The sequence below is a fragment of the Carassius auratus genome, chromosome 21 (genome assembly GCF_003368295.1).
Source record: "Carassius auratus strain Wakin chromosome 21, ASM336829v1, whole genome shotgun sequence".
Classification (NCBI taxonomy): domain Eukaryota; kingdom Metazoa; phylum Chordata; class Actinopteri; order Cypriniformes; family Cyprinidae; genus Carassius; species Carassius auratus.
Window position 1 is genome coordinate 24,026,345 of NC_039263.1, and position 21,188 is coordinate 24,047,532.

Sequence of the window (21,188 nt, forward strand, 5' to 3'; positions counted from 1 at the left end):
AAAGTATACACACACACACACACACACACACAGCATTCACTGATTCACTGAACACAGTATCGTATGTGTATGTATATGCATATGTATATGTATATGTATATGTATATGTATATGTATATGTATATGTATATGTACAGTATATGTAGCATTGCATCACTGTCTCACCAGTGGATGCTCTGCAGTGAATGGGTGCCGTCAGAGTGAGAGTCCAAACAGCTGATAAAAACATCACAATAATCCATAAGTAATCTACAGCACTCCAGTCCATCATATAATGTCTTAAAAAACCAAAAGCTGCGTGTTTGCTCGATCTGTGCATATCTCTCACCTAATTCAGACAAGATTACCTTTTCAATGCAAAAGAAAAGCAATTTTCTTAATAGAGAACTTCAACAGTGTCAAGTTACAACATCTTAATAATGAATTCGTTTTTTAAAAACATGCAGCTTTTTGCTTTTGTTTGGACTCTCATTCTGACGGCACCCATTCACTGCAGAGGATCCATTGTTGAGCAAGTGATGGAATGCAAAATTTCTCCAAACCTTATCTACTTATCTACATCTTGGCTGGCCTGTAGGGGAGTAAATGTTCAGCACATTAAAATTTTTGGGTGAACTATTCCTTCATAAATGTACTCATACATCATAGATGTATTTAAAACTCAACTTTCAATAACAACTCTCTTTTTTTAGATCAAAATAGGTAATCTATGAGATTTGATTAGATCCAATGGGAAAGTTTTTTCATGGGGGGGGGGGGGTTGTCTTGTAAGGGTACTTGTGATCTTACAAGGGTAAATACACAACTGTTGTTTCAATACGTTTTATAGTATTTTATTTACTGTACTTCAAAGACTATATCTAAAAAGGTCTGAGATGTGGGAACGGGAAGAGAGAGAAGGCAAACATTTAGCATTTTAGTGCAGCGCTGTGTCTAATCAGCCAATATAGTCTTAAATAGCCTGAATAGCACTTAATCTTTTATTACATAGGTTTTTGACCAAATATATGAAATCTTGATTTTTGCAATCTTTTTGTGAAAATTACAGGTTTGGAAAAAATATTTAAAAAATATATATATATTTTATATTTAATCTGTATCTATCTGTATTTTTATGCTCTACAGCATTTCTTTTTCAAATTATGTCAGTTTTTTTGCTTTGATTGCACTTCTTATTTTGTTATTTTATGTGTGTGTTAATGGAGAATTGTATAATTCGCCACCTAACCCAAGATTTTTACTGAAAGGTTTTCTGTAGAGGTGACAGATAAGGTAATATGCCTTTATGATTATAAGCATTTATTTTTGTATTTATTCCATGGTGAAAAAAAGGTAACTGCAGAGCCAATCTCTATTATTTTCAATAATAATAATGTGTTAGATTAAGATGCTTTTTGCTGCTTGTTTTAGCAGTGTTTATCTTTTTTATAAATTAACCCGAGAGAATCTAACTGCATTTGTGAATTAATATATAATGAGGTCACATTACGGATTAATATAATACGTTGATATTCAATATAATGTGTGTGTGTGTGTGTGTGTGTATGTGTGTGTGTTTTCATTACATTACATTGTGTCTTATTTTCAGCTATGTTTCTTTTTTTAATTTAAGATATTCTTATACACATAATTTGGTGTAGATTACATAATTACTTACTGTGATGACTTAATTTTGCAGTTATTGCCTTATTTAAGCCTTTTATTCTCATATATATATATATATATATATATATATATATAGTGTGTATGTATATGTGTGTGTATATATATATATATATATATATATATATATATATATATATATATATATATATATAATGTTTTAGATAAAAATGTTTAGTGTTATTTTAAAAAGTGTCTTCTGCTCATCAAGGCTCCATTTATTCGATTCAAAATAGACAAAAACAACTTCAATATTGTTAAAAAAAAATTGTTACAATTTAAAATAAGTTCATTTGAATATCTTGTAAAATTTAATTTATTCCCGTGACTCCAGTCTTCAGTGTCACATTATATTCAGAAATAATCTATATCAATAATGTTGAAAATATCTTATTTCTTTCTCATCTTGTCCACAGCGTGTGGAAGCGTTCTGATTGGTCGATTCGGTACTGGCGTCATGAGCGGACCGGCGTGGGCGCGTCGCGTTTTCAGTAATGAACAGCGCATGCGCACTCGCTTCTCCGGCGGATATCATTATTGAGGCGGGGAAGGGATTGATGATGATGATGTTGATGTTGATGATGATGCTGCTGCTAAGTGGATTCAACAACGTCCAGAATAAAGCCCTGACGCATCGGTAAGAATCGTGTTTATAAGCGCGCAGCTGTCGCGCGCCGTCAATCGGTTTATTCTGCTTTATCCCGATGATCGCAGCTTGCATGAACATCACACACAGATGCGTTATGATGTGTTTCATCAACGCAGGTGCATAAAAATGTGTGTGTTAAAAATGCATTTTGATTTGAAAGACTATAATTCTGTACATATAATTGTTTATTTCGGGTAAATTGCCTTTGTAGTTTTAAAGAGGGCCTTGAGGTATCAGATTTCAATATATATTTGATTGCAGTATGCTTTTCAGACCAAGACATTGGATTTTTCCAACATATAAATAAATATTAAGGCACTGCTCATGGCTATATAACCTTCTTTCTATTTAAAGTAACTGGTGTCAGGATTCAGTCTCCTGGTTGTTTGTCTCCAGTCTGATTAAATATTAAATAATTTTTTTGTGTGATTGACAGCCGTTTGCTTTTGTTTTTATGTTTTAATTTGCATTTGATTCGTATTTCTATAAAGCATTGCTGGTGTAAATCTTACAACATGGGAAATGGGTTATTAAAATACCTTTGCAAGTGATTTCTGAATATAAGTTTGAACAGAATTGGTGTATAATTTACACACAGGTGTCAGTGTTTTGTGGCACAGAAAACTGATCCAGTTTCCCTGTCTCTCTCTAGGCATGAGCATTGAACCCTGATAGAAGAGGAGCAGGAGAATGAGACAGCGCTTTGTAGATAAAGTGAGTAAAAAAAAAACCCTTAAAAGATATGTTTTAAAATGATTTACACTCCTGGTGCAAAGTTTGGATATCTTTATAATTTTTAAATGTTTTTGATAGAAGTCTCTTACACAGGAATACATTTAGGATTACATTTCAAAATATATTAAAATAGACAACTATTGTTTGATATTGTAATATTTCACAATATTACTGTTTTTACGGTATTTTTATCAAATAAATGCAGCCTTGGTGAGCAAAATAGACTTTTTTTCAAAAACATAAAAATTCAATTTTTTATTATTGTAACACACACACACACACACATATATATATATAAATATATATGCATATTACACTAATTTTCCACTTTTTGTGCGTGTATTGTTTGTTTAAGTTTTAAAGCTAATTAAAAACTAATTAAAAATGTGCATTTAACTTAAAATGTATCTCTATAAACATTGTAAGATGCATTTATTATGCCATACACTGTAAGTCTTTGGAGAAATAAAGTATTCAGCATTCAGTAATGAATATAATATACCTGCAGAATTTTTGCAGTTCAATGAACATTAAATGAGTGTAATATTTAAATATTATTTAAATAAACTAATAAAACACAGAGCAAAACATACATATAAAAAGCTTCAAAGTGTCTTGTGTATATGTGAAATGATCCAGTGATTTCCTCCAGTGTTGGTGTATGAAGGGGGGGTAAGATGACGAGCTCATCTGTGTCTCCTCAGCAATGGCAGCAGGGGCATCGGATGGTGATTTACGGGGCGGTCTTCCTCATCATGACCCTCCTCATCCTCTACAGCTCCAACAGCTCAGCTGATCTTTACAGCCCCTTTAAAGTCAACGAGTTTCACCACGCCGTCAAACACACCAACCTCAAGAAATGGGCCGGGAAGGAGGGATACATTCCTGTTTACGGCAACAAGGTGCTGCCAAAACATTTACAAATTATATTTCTAACCCATCCAGTAAAAAAAAACATATATATATATATATATATATATATATATATATATATATATATATATATATATATATATATATATATAGGTGCTGTCAATAAAATACAAATGTGCGTGTACTGCATATATTAATTATGACAAAACAATTAAATTTTTTTTTTTTTGGCGGGTCACTAAAAACTAAATTTAAATTATTTTATTTATGTTGCATGGAATTTAGTGGTGGATATTTTGATTCTTTCAAGAGATTCGTTGATTTTCAGTTCGTTCACCAAAATGATTCATTCAGATTTGTTCATTGATTCGTCCAGTAACTATTTCTCCATATTACACAAATACAAAAGAGTGTCTTGTGTGTTATGTCATAAGTCAACGGACGTATTTACTTGTGACAAAAACAGATCTGAGACAACCCGTGCATCACTTATATATATTATATACAGCTAATTTAAATAGTTTTTTTAAGAACATTCTTCTTGAAAACCTCCATTTTAAAATACATCTTGGGTGGGTGAATGTAAAATGTATAAAAAAAATTATTATTTTATCAATATACATATGTTTACTTAGAAAATTAATGAAAAATCAATATTAAAAGTAAAATAAATAAATAAACAAAACAAAATAAAAACATTTGTCCCAAAAAATTTATTAAGAAATAATTTTAAAGTAAATATATAATTGTTATTTTTTTAATAATTATATTTTGATAATTATAATTATCAATATGTAAGTATATTTTAACATCTATATTAGAATTATAAATTTTTGACCATTTCTGTTTATTTTGTATTATCTTATATATTATTGGCTGAATGGAAAGAAAACCTTGAAGTCTTCATTAAATTATGGATTAATAGCTAATTAATCAAATAATGAATAATAATAATGAAAAAATAAAAATAACTTAATTTCAAATTTTTTTTTTTGCCGCATGGAAAAATGCAGTAGAAATTGAAATGTCGGCTCACAGAAGTTGCTTCACTGTTGTTTCAGAGCATGAAGCTGCACTGCCATCAGTGTGCGTTAGTGACCAGCTCCAGTCACGTGTTGGGGACTCACGCCGGAGACGAGATCGACCGCACAGAGTGCATCATCCGCATGAACGACGCCCCAACCTCCGGCTACGAATCAGACGTGGGGAACCGGACCAGCGTGCGCGTCGTGGCTCATTCCAGCGTCTTCCGGGTGGTTCGCAAACCTGCCGAGTTCCTCAATCGCTCAGAGAGTCCTGCCATCATATTCTGGGGCCCGTCGACGAAGATCGGCCGCGAGGCGAAGGGAACGCTGTACCGTCTGATCCAGAGAGTCAGCATGACCTACAGTAACCTGTCCTTCTTCCTCATCTCTCCCAGCAAAATGCAGAGGTTCGACACGCTCTTTCAGAAAGAGACCGGCCGAGACAGGTACACACTTCCTTTCGTTTGACATGTTTATGCATGTTTTTTTTTTTTATGTTATTTTGTTGTTTTGATTGTAAATATAATATTAATTTAAATATTCAAATGAATCCCACATTTTTGTAATACTTCAAAGATGAATGTACACTGTTTACAGGTAAGCTACTTTTTAATTTAGGGCACCATGAAATCTCTTTTATTTTTCCCCAAAAACATTTTTTTGCCTTTTTTTTTCTGGATTCTGTGTTTTTGGTTTAATACAAAGTTATCTTCAAAAATAGTGTGTAATGAAATGAATTTGTAAAACAATAAACAATAATTATTTATAAACAATAAAATCGATCTATTAAAATGTAATAATATAATTAGTTTGCAACAAAACACTGCATTTTTATTTTCATTGTATTCATCAAAAATATAACTTGTATACTACAAGTGTATAGGTTTTGTTAATATTTAAATCTCATTTTATTTTTAAATTCACTGGTAAATGTGTAGATTTTTTTTTTTTACATTTTTATTGGTTTGAAATAAAGTTTTTTTTAAATAATATGTTAATGTATTGTTTATTTTTATTTTTGTTGTGTTTTGTTTTTAATTGTATATATATTTTATTTTATTTAATAATAAAACCTACTACAGCATGGTTTATATATATATATATATATATATATATATATATATATATATATATATATATATATATATATATATATATATATATATATATATATATATATAGGTTGTATAATATGTATTAAAATAATAATAATAATATTGCGGATTTATTTTTTAATAAACATCAATATCGATCTAGTTCTAAAACAATAAAATACGCCTTTATTCTATTTTTATATATACAATAGAAATAAAGACATATATATATATATATATATATATATATATAGAGAGAGAGAGAGAGAGAGAGAGAGATAGAAATTATGCAAGCTTAGATATATAATTAAATATAATTAATCACAACAATAATAATAATAAAATTATTACAGTTTAAAAGTAATTATAATATTTAAATATGCAATTATATTTTAACATTTACAACCATCCCTAAATTGTTCTTTATTGTATTGCTGGAACAGAAATTGCTGTATCTTTCAGTGTTTGTTCTCGTTCTACAGAAAAAAGTCTCAGTCCTGGTTAAGCACAGGCTGGTTTACCATGGTCATAGCCATAGAGATGTGTGACAACATAAAGGTTTATGGGATGGTGCCGCCAAATCATTGTGGGTAAGATGAAATAATTTGACCTTCAAAAGGTGCAGTTTCTCTCTAATGTTGATTGGGCAACAGTAAATCTCATGTCAATTATTTTCCATCATTTAAGTCTAAGAATGTATCAATAGAATATAGTCTCTGAAATACAGTTTCCTGTAGGAAGCGTCCTCAGCCCAAACGGATGCCCTATCACTATTACAAACCAAGAGGTCAGGATGAGTGTGTGATGTACCTCCAGAACGAGAGGGGGCGCCGCGGATCACACCACCGCTTCATCACTGAGAAACAGGTGTTTGCACGCTGGGCCAAGCAGTACAACATCAGCTACAGCCACCCGACCTGGTGAGAGACACGTAATGTACCTCTGTGACCTTCTGATCCAAGATGGCTACCACTTCAAATCGCCTGCTGGTTTCTCTTTGATCTGGACCAGTGGTTGAGCCAAAATGGAGGCCATGCAGGGATCCAGGAAGTGGACAATCTTAGTTTTTCTTAGGAACACATGATGGAACGTTTATTGTCTTAAGCATGACAGTTACGTACTACGGCCGTGAAGTTTTCCTAAGCCTTCTTTTACACAGTTTTTCACCCACAATCGGTCATTTCTCAGAGAATGCAGGCCTTTTGGATGGAGAATGAAAGAGGAATCCTTTATGTCAGTTGCCAAATGGGAGATTCATTCACATCTTGTGGTACAATCAACACATCTGAATGTTAGTCACGTGAAACTACCAGGGAATAGGAAGGAGAATTTATCAACTTTACAAGATTAAGAGTATATTTTATTGTGTACATAAGAATGTCAGTTGTTATTCCAAAAAAAAAAAAAAAAAAATTTGTACAAGTTTATATGGTTTTAAAATGCCCTAAAAAACACAATATTACAAGAAAAAAAAAAAATTCAAATACAAAAAAAAAAAAAAAATTTAAACATTAAATCACATCATTTTCAGATGAATAGCACATTTTGTGAACTTTTTGGGAAGGGGTTGAGATGGAGAGCTATTTATGGCTTTATGAATGAAGTTAAAGGAAACCTAATGTCAGTCAAAGTTCTAGAATATTCTATAATTCCATTTTATATGAATCATCCACTATAAGACATGTCCGGGTCATTTTTCAACACAATATCAGAAGAAATAAAGAAAACCAGGCCTATATAAAGTATTTAAACACATTTAACAGCCAATTTTCATTACTGAAATTAAAATGTATTTAAATTGTACGATACATGTACATTATGTAAAGTATACATTATAGTAATAATTGATGCACTAAATGCAATATATGCTTATTGTGATTATTATTACTGTATTATCTAATTATACAGGAGTGTTGTTATGGTTAACTGTATCACAAATAGTTTTTGTTATTTGAAATGAAGCTGAAATAAAATAAAACATCTGATTAAAAATGTACATTTAAAAAAATGTAAGGTCATTTTTAAATGTTGCTTTGGCAAAATAACTGAAATAAGTTTAAGTTGCTTTCAAAAATGAACGTTTTAAAATTTTAATGGTACATTTTTAAAATGACTAAAGCTGAAATTAAAATAAATAGCAATATTAAAAATGCTTATAAAGTACACAACAAAATTAATAAAATTTGAATGAAAACTTAAAATATTACAAGAAAAATGTAAATGTCAATTAGAAATGTTAACGCAAATAAAATAAGGTTAAGTACTAAAATGACTAAAAGTGAAGAAAAAAATAAAGCCAAACAGAAATTAAGGTAATTTGAAAAACATATTACTGGACCTAAAATAGGCATCATGTTAAAAATTATTTCTTCATTTTCTTTTGATTATGGGGTGAAATATGACCAGGATATATCATATAACCCAAGGAGTACACAAAATGTACTATTATTCATAATCAACACCAAAAATCACTTACATACTGTGAAGCCTTTCAATTTATTATGACCTTTTTACCAAGTAGTTGTACTGTTATTGAGCAGTTGTGCAACTTCAGCTGTTAGTGTATAACACACATTTCTACATCACGCTATGACTCGCTTCTGTTCCCAAATGAGTATTTGATATGACTGTTGTAAATGCTCTGCTCTCATTGGACGACGCTGTTTTTGGCACTGTGCTTTGATTGGAGAAGTCAAGTTGTCATTGGTAATGGTAGTCTGTTTACCTTAAGTGCTGCTTTGAATGTCTTGCCTTCGATTTGTACAAAATCCATATTAAAACGTCTCACAGACAACAACTGCTCGGATTCATCGCCATTAGAGAAATAATTCACTCAAAAACGAAAATTTTCTGAACATTTAGATGTAGATTTCTCATCAGATTTGGAGAAATGTAGCATTGCATCACTTGCTCACCAATGGATCACCTGCAGTGAATGGGTGCCGTCAGAAAGAGAGTCCAAAAAGCTGTTAAAAACTTCAAAATAATCCACACCACTCCAGTTCATCAGTTAATATCTGGAGAATCCAAAAGCTGCGTGTTTGTACGAAACAAATCCATCATTAATATGTTTTTTAAATTGAAACCATTGCTTCTCACTAAAGTATGATCCATCATGTGTTGAAAAAGTCCCATCCTGTGTTGTCCTCACATCAAAATCCACCAGCGTAATTGTTTAGAAGTGTTTTCGCTTGTAAACGGTGCTTGATCTTTGCAGATTTCTGACAAGATGACATTTCCTTGAAAAAAGCAATATTATATGCATAGAGGCTTATTTTAGCCAGAAGCAAAGGTTTGAAGTTAAAACGTCTTGATGGATTTATTTCATAAAAACATACAGCTTTTCTCTTTTTACAAGACATTAACTGCTGGACTGGATTGGTGTGGATTACTTGTGGCTTACTGTGATGTTTTTATCAGCTGTTTGGACTCTCATTTTGACGGCACCCATACACTGCAGAGCATCCATTGGTGAGAAAGTGATGAAAAGCTAAATTTCTCCAAATTTGAAGAAGAAACAAACTCATGCTAATCTTGGATGGCCCGAGGTTGAGGACATTTTCAGCATATTTTCATTTTTGGGTGAACTGTTCCTTTAAGTTGAGCGTGCATCACCAAATGATGCTCATATCGCCTCTAATCATCAAGTGTCAAAAATCAACAAGCATGAGAAGAACTCATAGTTTTGAATGACATATTTCACTGTAAACATTGCATGTGTTACATTTCTCATTGTCAAGTCCTGCTCGATAATAATCACAGTTATCACCCATAATGTCCAAACCTTCAGAGAATGTGTTCTTTCTTCATCCATTATTTAAAATCGACCATCTGCCGAGCACAAGAGCAGAGGGATTGTGGGTGACAACCATCTGGGGCTATTTAATGTAGATGCTTTTATTCTGGAAGGGTTGCGGACTGAAATCAGTATTATTATGATGTTTATTATTACTCATGACTGCAGTGATTTGACCGTATGAGCTGACTGTTTTGCTCGTTTCTCATTATGAATGTTCTTTACATGCCTGTCTGAAAAAGAAATAAACGTATACATTTGAAAACAGACTTGAGTTTCATGATTTGTTTATAGTTAGAAACAGAATGTGCATTGACAGTTCAGTGATACAAACTAATATTTCAATACAAAATGATTCACAATAATGTACATGGGTAAGGTCGTGACAGCTGTACTTCTTGTGGTCATCCTTTGGATTGGTCTAGAAATACAGCTGCGATTTTCTGCCTGAGTCCTGATAAACTGATTAATATGGCCTCCTGTGTGAAAGAGAAAAACATTTCCTTCATTTCAACTGAACAGAAAGATAACTATAGTGATCAACACATGATAACAAGATGGATTCTGACTGTTAATGTTTTTATCATACATCAGCTAGAAACAAATGTGTCGTTATAGTAAAAAGCACAATATATGCACATAAGTGACGTATACTGTACATCATAGTAATATTTGTAGCAGTGACTGTTAGTGCTGAATATATATTAATGATTTTAATTAATGCATTATCATGCTGGAGGGTTGTTACTGTTAACAAAAAGTATTTCATTAACAAAAATCATTAATTGAAATTGCTGAAATAAAAAATACTAGGGGAAAAAAACTAATGAAAATTAGAAATGTTGCCTTAAAGAAACAAAGTGAAATACAAAAAAGTTCAAGTTGAAGTAATAAAAGGATGTAAAAAGCTGAAATAAGAAGCCAAATATAAATACAAAACTAAAATACTAAAATGTCTTTATTCTCATACAATTAGAGTGATTTTTTTGTTGTTGTTGTTTTTACTTTATAGTTATAATAATTTCTTTGGTGTGAACAGGCCTTTTAACAAGAAAAAAAACATGAATTTGCCCAAAAATGATTCAATGGTAAAAACATGTAATTTTTGTTGAAAAGAAAACGTTTTCCCCTTGAGTTTATAAATGTATGTTCTGTCTGACCTCGGTGCGGATGGTGCGACTGCCCTGCCCAGGACAGGTGTTGAGGTAAAGGTCAAAGAGCACGCTGGGATCAGTGACGTTCAGGTTCTCATCGGTATCAACACTCGCTTCCAAACCCTGAAGACCTCCGAACACCACCAGCATGTGCCTGATAGAAAACAACCTTGAGCTCTATTTCTCACTGCATATTTAAAGGAATAGTTCACCTCAAAATAAAAACATGCTCACCCTCAGTCCATCCAAGATGTAGATGAGTTTGTTTCTTCATCAGATTTGGAGAAATGTAGCATTGCATCACTTTCTCACTAATGGATGCTCTGCAGTGAATGGGTGCCGTCAGGATGAGAGTCTAAACGGGTGATAAAAACATCACAATAATCCAAAAATAATCCACACGAGTCCAATCCATCAGTTAAAGTTGTGTGTTTGTCAGAAACAAATCCATCAAGACTAAACGGCTAAAATCCAAGTCTATAATCCACAACAATGCTTCCTCCATTGAAAAAGTCATCTGGTCTGAATCAGGAGAGATGTGTGCCATTTAAACAGTCCAAAAAGCTCTAAACAAATCTGTGGCTAGATTTTGATGTGAGAGATAACAGGAGATGGACTTTTGCCACTGGAGGAAGCGTTATTATGTATTATGGACTCAAGCAAAGGTTTGAAGTTAAAAGGTCTTGATGGATTTGTTTCTTACAAACATGCAGCTTTTGTCTAACCAATACATTATCTGATGGACTGGAGTGCTGTGGATTATTGTGATGTTTTTATCAGCTGTTTGGACTCTCATTCTGACGGCACCCATTCACTGCAGAGCATCTATTGGTGAGACACTGATGCAATGCTACATTTCTCCAAATCTGATGAAGAAACAAACTCATCCACATCTTAGATGTCCTGACTTCTGAGTGTGAGTACATTTTAAGCACATTTTTTTATTTTTGTGTGATTTATCGCTTTACCTAAATACATTCATCTGCACTAAAGACAGACATGGACAAAACCTTGTGCAAAACTCACTTGAATGGAGGAAGCGTGGCGTGATCTGCGTTTTTTTCCTCTCTCTGATGTACCGATGGTCAGATCATATCCATCTGTATATGGACACTCTGTGAACACGGCACCTACACACACACACACACACACACACATCACACAGAGAGAGACAATGTTTAGTTGTACTAGTTGATGGAGAGTAAAGGATGAAACGAGTGGAAATGGGCAGAACTCACTGAGACAGGAAGCCAGACGGACGCTGTAGCCCCAGTAAAGCCCGCCCTCTGTCCTCGGGACGTGAGGAGCCACAACAACCCCTTTATACACCCTTCCCTCTGAAACACACACAGGCTTCAGATGAACATCATGGAAATGTCTGGACAACAGGTCTGAAAACGCTGTTAGCTTTGTAGTGTAATACATTTCTGAAAACAAGTGTTGCTACTGTTAACTAAAGCAAAAAATTAAAATAATAATGTATGCAGTGTGTGTGTGTACCTTTGTTTTGGCTGTTGTTTAGCCGTACAGTCACTCTCAGTCCAGCTTTTAGCTGTTTATCAATCTGAACTTCCTGTTGACAGAATAGACAGACTGAGGTCATGTCCTGTTCAGTGAAAGATCTATTAGTGATCTTGCGTCTTCAAACACACACCTTCCTCATCCCGCAGTTGACGAAGGACCCTTTCCCCGGTTTGCACGGGTGATCGAGCACCACCCCCTCTCGAAACTCCACCTCCTCATCGATGCGCATGTGATGTGGGCTGTCCAGAGGATTCAACAGACCTTAAAGGCAAATTTCACCCCAAAATGAAAATTAGCCGAAAATGTCCTCACCCTCAGGTTATCCAAGATGTAGATGGGTTTGTTTCTTCATCAGATTTGGAGAGATGTAGCATTCCATCACTTGCTCACCAATAATTCCTCTGCAGTGAATGGGTGCCGTCAGAATGAGAGTCTAAACAGCGGATAAAAACATCACAATAAGTCATCCACACCACTCCAGTCCATCAGTGCACAACTGGAGAAGAGAAAAGCTGTGTGTTTGTTAGAAATAAAAATCCATCAAGACATTTTTGTTTACTTCAAACTGTTGCTTTTGGCCAAAATATAGTCCATAATCCAGAATGATACTTCTTTTAGTACAGAAGTCATCTTATCCTATGACTCGTATTTTGGCCAGAATTTACATTTTAAAGTTAAAATTGCCTTGAAATTATGAATTTGTTCATTCTGGATTATGGACTATATTTTGGCCAAAAGCAACAGTATGAAGTAAACAAAAATGTCTTGATGGATTTTTATTTCTAACAAACACACAGCTTTTCTCTTCTCCAGTTGTGCACTGACAGACTGGAGTGGTGTGGATTATTGTGATGTTTTTATCAGCTGTTTGGACTCTCATTCTGACGGCACCCATTCACTGCAGAGCATCCATTGGTGATGCAATCCTACATTTCTCCAAATCTGCTGAAGAAACAAACTCATCCACATCTGGGATCTCCTGAGGACATTTTCTAAAAATGTATCTTGTAACTATACCTTTAAATACAGATTTAAACGGATTATGCAAACTCTAAAATAAAAACAATATTAGATTCTCATACTCACCAGCAAACTGCAGGTCTCGATGCTTCGGGAAGAAAGATTTCCGCAGATACCTGAACACATCACAGATGCAATGTTAAATCTGTTGTCTAGATGCACACTGATACGACTGAAATGTGATTGGAACAGCACTCACTGTGGACACTCGAGGTATTGCAAGATCCGTGCGAGCTGGACGCAGCCCTGGCCTTTCTTACCAATGCCTCTGAACTCTCCCTCAACGCTCCTGACATTAAAAAAAAAGATAATGTTTCTTGACAATTTTAATAGCCAGTAGAGAATAATATGTGACAAACACCATAAAGTATCAACTTACTTGACGTCCTCCCTCAGCTCATCGAATATGACCACCTCATCCACACTGAAAACACCACAGGCCCGGGCGATCTGACCCGCCAGGTACGTACGCAGCTCTGGGGACTGAGCATTCTCCATCACTGAACCGGGCAGAGCCACGCTCAACGTATACGAGCGACCTGACAAGATATAGAGGCTATTTTAGTATCTTTGATATTTTATCATAGGTGTGTTATAGTTGTTATTTTAAAAAAATATGCATATTATGTGTTTGTAGTAACCTAGTTGATGTTTTTTTAGTGCATCAATATTATTTAATATTATATTTGGTATATTTTCAGTAAATGAAAATGAGAAATGTTGGCTTGGCGGAAAACTGAGATAAAATATATTTTTTCATATTTTATTTCTGTTTTTTTGTTTTAGTTTTGGTAACTAATATATATCCTGTATAGCACAGTATGTAGTATTTGTTTGTGGGTCTGTGGACAAAATAAATTCTAAACTAATAAAAATATGATTAAAAAGCATTACAATGATTATATCATTTTGAAAATGAAATCAATAAATACATACGTAACCACACAACACTATAGTGAGTAGAAAAACCTAAGAATGTAACATTTAAATAATATTATTTTGAAATAAACTATTTTGCCTTTTAAATTTAGGATGGGGGTCCCTCACACAAGGATGATCATATTTGGGAGTTAATGGTTTCTAAAAGATTAAAAACCAGTAGTAGGACGTACACGGTCTAGTACACTTACTGCATAGAAGTATGTGAATACACCAAAGCTCTGATCTCTGCAGGACCGCTCACCTTTACTTTCCCTCGGTTCCTGCTGAACCTGCTGCTCGTTCTCCTCCTCTTTCTTCTGCTTCTGTTTCTCCAGCTGTTGGATGAGTTTGCTCTCTTTGCGTTGTCTCTTCTCTTCTTTCTCTGGGGATGAAAATGCAGAAAGCAGCAATGAATTCAACATCACAATATTATATTGATATATGTATTTCCGAAGCCTCTAAATGATCATATCAAAACTTTGCCAGAAAAACCAGTCACACACCTTCAGGTGCTTCATGTGGGTTTCTGCTGTGAAATCTTTTATTTGATTTTTATGAAAAGGTAAACATGAGAATAACTCTTATATTCTAAGTCGTGTTTCAAGATGAACACTTACTCGACTGAGGTTGATAATCCATCTTTTTTTGTTTTAATCATGTTGAAATGCAAGTATTAAATATGATAATTAGTCTTTTGAGGAACATTTATCTCTTAGTCATCACTTTACTGCAGTGCACTATTTGTTTTGATCATAAAATATGCATTTAAATAACAAGACATACTAGTAAGACATATTACTGGGAAATAATGACCGCGGTTATACTTTGGTTAAGGAATACTTTAATTATTTGATTTACATCACATGCCATCAGAATTCAATCTCAACATTTTTAACTCTTTACAACATTTTAACTTATTTACAATTTTAACTTTCACTTACTTTGTTCTTTCCATATCTTCCAGTTTTTTCTCTCTTCGCCCTGCAAACAGAATTATTATAAACACGTGATATTAAACCAGCATAAACAGAGCTTTTACCGGTTTGAACGTGGCACAAAACCGCCTGACAACGTAGATTATTTTATCATTACAAATGTACAACGAACACGGTAATATGAAAAACACAAAATAAGTTCAAACCTTTTTATTTGAGAGATTATTTGTTTTATTTTTCTTCACTGGAGGTTCATCAGCCATGCTGTTCTGCGTGTGTCACGCTTCCGGTGATCCTCGACCTCGAGAGAACAAACACTCGAAATATTTGGTTCCCAACGTTTTTCGCAAATGCTGAATTAATTGTTATTTAGACCAACATGTATTAATACCTACATTAACAAATGTATACTCCATATTTATTTATTTCCAGAATATATATCAATAATTAATACTGAAAACAGGCGAGGTTTTGCGGTGGATGAGAGTGTAGTGACGGACGGATTTCACAGGCGCGCTTCCTCTAAAAGAACAGGCTCTGAGTAAAGAACATCGCGAGCTCGAGCCTCAGATAAAAGCTTTAAAATATCAGAGCTAAACACCCAACCGCGGATTAAACAACACTAAACAGCTCTATAAACTCCTCGACACCACACAGCACATCATGGTAAGGAGAAAACACAAGCAGTGTCGTGTCAAAGTCTTTGTTTAGTGCGAGTCTGCCTGACACGTGGCCGCGTCTGTTTATGTTTCGCGAGGAATATTTAGGTTATATAATAATTAATAGTAACTATTCTGTAAATAATTTCTTATGAAAAAAAAAACTATAACATTTTGACATTTAATTTCTACATAAATACATATAATAATATTGTGTGGGTGTATAACCTTTTAATATTATTTATTTACATTTTATCTATAATATTTAATATTACATAAGCGTAACAGTGTAGTAATATATGTAATATATCTTAATAATAATTTACAATATAATAATAATTTAATTTAAATGTGAATACATGTGTATAAATATTAGTATTTTCCGGATTAATTGAAATTTTAGGTAGTTGTCAATTTGTTGAGTTTTATTTTTGACATTTTTAACAGTTTATGCTTGTGTAAATATATCTCCATAGTAGAGCCACGCTATTATAACAAAAATCATAATTTTCGATTATTCCCTTGAAATTGCAATTGTGGTTATTAATGAAAATTTTCATTAACTCCTGAATGATGTTTAAACCATTGTTTGATGCAACTGCAAGCCCTATTTTTATATGAAAATAAACAAGCTGAAAACACTCTTACTGAAAAACTTTAAGTGCTTTTCTATAGTATTATTAAGCCTTAAATGTCAAATCGGATTGATTTCTTCTTTAAATTATATAAAAGTAAGAATATGAATGGTATTATAATGTTATACTAAAACTAAAATTAAAATAATGGGAAAAACCCTTAAGATAACATGTAGAGAAAAAAAAAACGTATCTTAAGCACACAGAATAACATAAGTGGACTTTAAACGATTACGTAATTGTGGCATCTTTAATTGTAATCGCAATTAGAAATTTGATTGTGCAGCCCTACTTCATAGTTTTTATTTTTATTTGAGTTTTATTTTTAGTTATTTTAGTCAGGTTAAACCAAATAAAAATGAATCATGTTCATTTGGCGAATAAGTTTGTGTAAGTTATTTTACTTAAAAGTAATTTAAAGTAACGTAAATGTTATTTTTATGATTTTAGTTTAGTTTATTATAATAACTACAACTATTTTTATTATACTATATTATACCATATACTATATAATACCTTAGTTAAATTATGCAAGATCTATGACACATTACTGTGAATGTGGTGCTTATGATATTTGTTTTTCTTTCAATGTTATTACGAAACCCAGTGAGTCACATTCGCATGTTATCTTTATATGTTTATACAACTGTTAGTTTGCACTTTGTTTTGTGATGCATAACACTTGTTGCACACAGTCATATTTCTCATGACTACCTCTGTATTCAATACTGCTGAAGTTCAGTTCTGATCATACTGGTGTAGTTTTATATTTCGGTAAACCATTGATTTATTAATGCATTCCAACTGACTGCAATTTGAAAATCTATTACAAAATATTGAGTTTCCAGTTGTTGGTGAACTAGTTTTAAAATGACCCTGTGTGTGTGTGTGTGTGTGTGTGTTTGTGTACAGCCGCAGAACGAGCACATCGAGTTACACCGCAAGCGGCATGGCTACCGTCTGGACCACCACGAGAGGAAGAGGAAGAAGGAGAGCCGAGAGGCGCACGAGCGATCACACAAAGCCAAAAAGATGATCGGCCTCAAAGCCAAACTCTACCACAAACAGAGACATGCGGAGAAGATCCAGATGAAGAAGACGTGAGCAGCGTTACTTACAGTGAGCTTTACTGTAGTTAGAATCTAGATGGCAGAGATCAAGAAGGTTTTTGTGTGTTTATTTGTGTTCAGCATAAAGATGCACGAGCAGAGGAAGAGCAAACAGAAGGATGATGACAAGACGCCAGAAGGGGCGGTGCCTGCTTACCTGCTGGACAGAGAGGGCCAATCACGCGCCAAAGTCCTGTCCAACATGATCAAACAGAAGCGGAAAGAGAAAGCTGTAAGCATTTAATCAGGCCACAGATTTATGCTATCACACTAAACATTTCAAATATTATCAGTAATGAAAAGCTTAAATTGCAGCAATAAATCATAAACCTACATAAATTCACATAGAAAACAGTTCTTTTAAATTGTAATAATATTTCACAATGTTACCAATTTGTTGCTGTATCTTTGATAAAATAAATGAAGCCTTGGTGAGCTTTTTTTATTATAATCTTTTAGCGGCAGTGTACAGTAAAATGTTGGTTCTGTTGTGGCCAAGCAGAATAAACTTCACATTTGGAGCAAATTTATGAAACTATCAAGGAAAAGCTAGAAGGTTTTATTTATATTTTAATGTTAAAACATAAAATTTGACCAATCCAGTCAGTTATCGCTGGATTAAATCCAGGACTTCCTCTTTGTCTTTTCCTCATGAACTATCCTGTCTCGTTTGATAGGGCACATTAGGGAGGTCAAACTGTTGCCGTTTTGTGTCCATGATGGGTATGAGGTTTGTTTTGTGTGTTTATTTAGGGAAAGTGGGAGGTTCCTCTCCCGAAGGTCCGAGCCCAGGGTGAAACTGAGGTTCTGAAGGTCATCCGCACTGGAAAGAGACAGAAAAAGGCCTGGAAGAGGATGGTGACCAAAGTCTGCTTCGTAGGAGACGGATTCACACGCAAACCGCCCAAATATGAGCGCTTCATCAGACCTATGGTAAAACATCACACATGCACTCTCAGGTTGGGCAAAATAGATCAAAATAATACCTTGAGTATAATACCAAGAAGTGCATAAATATTATTGCACTTTAAAAAAAAAAATAAACAATTACTATTTATTTTATAGGGGTTTTTATGGCGCGATTTCAATTTTTCCTTTTTTTGGGAGTGTTAGATGCTCTTGGTGCATAAAGATCTGCAAAGTTGCAAAGACTAAAGTCTCAAATCCAAAGAGAAATTCTTTATCAAAGTTAAGACTCTGCCACGCCCCCCTAAAGCACCTAATTTAAACACGCCCCCACATGTCTATGTCACTATGGGGTAATATTTACGTAATGCCGCCTAAATGTACACGCAAAGAAAGAAGGCGTGATTTCAGACAGTCACACAGTGGAGTCAGCGGTCTTAACCATCCGTGGCTTGTGTGCTGCGCAAACATACGAGCTTCATCATTATTCGGTATTCTCCAATCACAATGCACTGGGCCAGTTGGCCAATCAGAGCAGACTGCGTTTGTCTAAAGGAGGGACTTTGTAGAAAACAATGCGTTTGAGAGAGTGGGGCATAGATGACCTAAAATAATGTGCAGTATTTGAAAAAATTTTGATCATTAAAGCATGTAAACTTATTATGTTACAACAAATACAGAATATAATGATCTTTAAAAAAAGCATCATATGAGCCCTTTAACTAAGATTTTTAATTTAATGGTTATTATTTTTATGATTATTTCATTTTATCTATCTATTGTTTTTTTCTTTGATTTAATTCATTATTTTTTTCTCCATTGCATTCTATTTGGTTAATTTTCTTTAATTAAAAAATACACATATTTGTATTAATAGAGTTGTGATTTTTGATGTCTTCAGGGTCTGAGGTTTAAGAAGGCACACGTCACTCATCCTGAGCTGAAGGCCACGTTCTGTCTCCCCATCCTTGGGGTGAAGAAGAACCCCTCTTCCTCCCTCTACACCACTCTAGGGGTCATCACCAAGGGAACGGTCATCGAGGTCAACGTCAGTGAGCTTGGATTGGTCACACAGGGTGGAAAGGTCATCTGGGGTGAGTGTCTGATTGGCTCTTCACGTTCTGTCAGTGCAGTCCTTGTGTTTCGCAGGATAATAACAGATATGATCTTTTGTTTCAGGTAAATACGCCCAAGTGACGAATAACCCAGAAAACGATGGTTGCATCAATGCTGTGTTGCTTGTGTGATGGAAACCCGATAGATAAAACTGTGCCTCCAAATGCAGCCGGGAACATCGCTTCCTGTTGTCATCAGAATCATCATGGAAATCACAAAACAAGATGATTTAAAGACAGTTGATGGAGTTTTGTCTTTACGTCTGGACCCCAAGCGCACAACAACATGCGGATCAGAAATCAGAAGTGCTGTTTATTTTCAAATAAAATGTTCAACTGTTTCTCTTGGGTTGATTATTTTTCATGAATGGCTCTGTTTTAAGAGAGTACTGTGATGGTGTGTTTACACCGTGTCCTGGGACACTTCACACTGATCATGTAGATCATTCAGGTGCCATAAAATGTAATAATTTACAGTTATTTTTAAATGAGATATAGGGATAGAAATGGGGATCATTTTTCTGTTACATTGTTCACTATTCAACATGTGATTAAATATGGCACTAAATGGAAAGTCTACAAATCTAGCAATATATGATTTTTGTAATTACACCAGTGCTTTAAGTTGGCCGGTACCCACCAGTACTCAGTACCACCACTTCCAAATATAGCTCTTGAGCGTACCGCCACCTCTCCATGTGCCCAGAACGTGCTTTTAGCTTACCAGTACTACGTTCATTTGGATATCTGTTTTAATAGAGATTTTAATGCCTGCGATGCCGCTTTTCAGAGCACCCATCACAATACACGCTTCCTAATTCTTCCTAGTTCGGAGTATGGAGCGTGAATCATTTGAACCAGTTTGAGTTTTCAGAGCGGGTTCGCGAATCATTTGAGTCAGTTCGGGCGTTAGTAGCGGGTTCGCGAATCATTTGAGTCAGTTTGGAGATCACAAATCATTTGAATCAGTTTGGAAGTTCGGATCGGGATCGCAAATCATTTGAGTCAGTTCGAGAGTTCGGAGCGGGTTCGCGAATCATTTGAGTCATTTTGGGAGTTCGGAGCGGGATCGCGAATCATTTGAGTCAGTTCGGAGCGGGTTCGCGAATCATTGAGTCAATTTGGGGATCGCTAATCATTTGAGTCAGTTTGTGAGTTTAGAGCGGCTTCGCGGATCATTTGAATCAATTCGAGAGTTCGGGTTCGCGAATCATTTGAGTAAGTTTGGAGCGGGATCGCGAATCTGAATCAGTTCGGGAGTTCGTAGCGGGATCGCGAATCATTTGAGTCAGTTCGGGAGTTCGGAGCGGGTTGGCGAATCATTGAGTCAATTTGGGGATCGCTAATCAATTGAGTCAGTTTGGGAGTTCAGAGCG

General features: G+C 34.5%; 3 protein-coding genes across 3 annotated transcripts; 2 read left to right on the forward strand and 1 right to left on the reverse strand.

The window, feature by feature from the left end:
- The first annotated feature begins 2,174 nt into the window (after positions 1-2,174).
- Positions 2,175-7,482, forward strand: LOC113039042 (alpha-N-acetylgalactosaminide alpha-2,6-sialyltransferase 6-like). The gene is made up of 6 exons (XM_026196914.1): positions 2,175-2,299; positions 2,964-3,025; positions 3,751-3,948; positions 4,981-5,390; positions 6,521-6,628; positions 6,776-7,482. The coding sequence occupies exons 2-6, from the start codon at positions 3,002-3,004 to the stop codon at positions 6,960-6,962; spliced, it is 927 nt and encodes a 308-aa protein (XP_026052699.1). The 5' UTR covers positions 2,175-2,299; positions 2,964-3,001; the 3' UTR covers positions 6,963-7,482.
- A 2,105-nt stretch (positions 7,483-9,587) lies between these two features.
- On the reverse strand, positions 9,588-15,733 carry LOC113039043 (putative methyltransferase C9orf114). Its single transcript, XM_026196915.1, is given in 13 exon segments — positions 9,588-10,313; positions 10,995-11,142; positions 12,015-12,049; positions 12,051-12,118; positions 12,227-12,325; positions 12,489-12,561; positions 12,643-12,773; positions 13,599-13,648; positions 13,732-13,821; positions 13,912-14,071; positions 14,716-14,835; positions 15,395-15,434; positions 15,595-15,733. Coding segments are annotated over 13 exon segments (1,146 nt in total). The 5' UTR covers positions 15,652-15,733; the 3' UTR covers positions 9,588-10,238.
- A 144-nt stretch (positions 15,734-15,877) lies between these two features.
- LOC113039044 (ribosome biogenesis protein NSA2 homolog) lies at positions 15,878-20,153 on the forward strand. The gene is made up of 6 exons (XM_026196916.1): positions 15,878-16,054; positions 17,595-17,782; positions 17,873-18,023; positions 18,545-18,724; positions 19,599-19,791; positions 19,877-20,153. Exons 1-6 carry the CDS (start codon positions 16,052-16,054, stop codon positions 19,942-19,944), a joined length of 783 nt encoding a protein of 260 aa, XP_026052701.1. The 5' UTR covers positions 15,878-16,051; the 3' UTR covers positions 19,945-20,153.
- The last annotated feature ends 1,035 nt before the right edge of the window (positions 20,154-21,188 follow it).

Excerpts from the sequence above, each read along its gene's own strand:
- LOC113039042 (XM_026196914.1), top strand. The coding sequence starts at position 3,002 with ATGAGACAGCGCTTTGTAGATAAA. Across the intron at positions 3,949-4,980 it reads TTCCTGTTTACGGCAACAAG|AGCATGAAGCTGCACTGCCA; the intron begins GTGCTGCCAAAA and ends CTGTTGTTTCAG. Across the intron at positions 5,391-6,520 it reads AAAGAGACCGGCCGAGACAG|AAAAAAGTCTCAGTCCTGGT; the intron begins GTACACACTTCC and ends CTCGTTCTACAG.
- LOC113039044 (XM_026196916.1), top strand. Across the intron at positions 18,024-18,544 it reads AGAAGCGGAAAGAGAAAGCT|GGAAAGTGGGAGGTTCCTCT; the intron begins GTAAGCATTTAA and ends GTGTTTATTTAG. Across the intron at positions 18,725-19,598 it reads AGCGCTTCATCAGACCTATG|GGTCTGAGGTTTAAGAAGGC; the intron begins GTAAAACATCAC and ends TGATGTCTTCAG.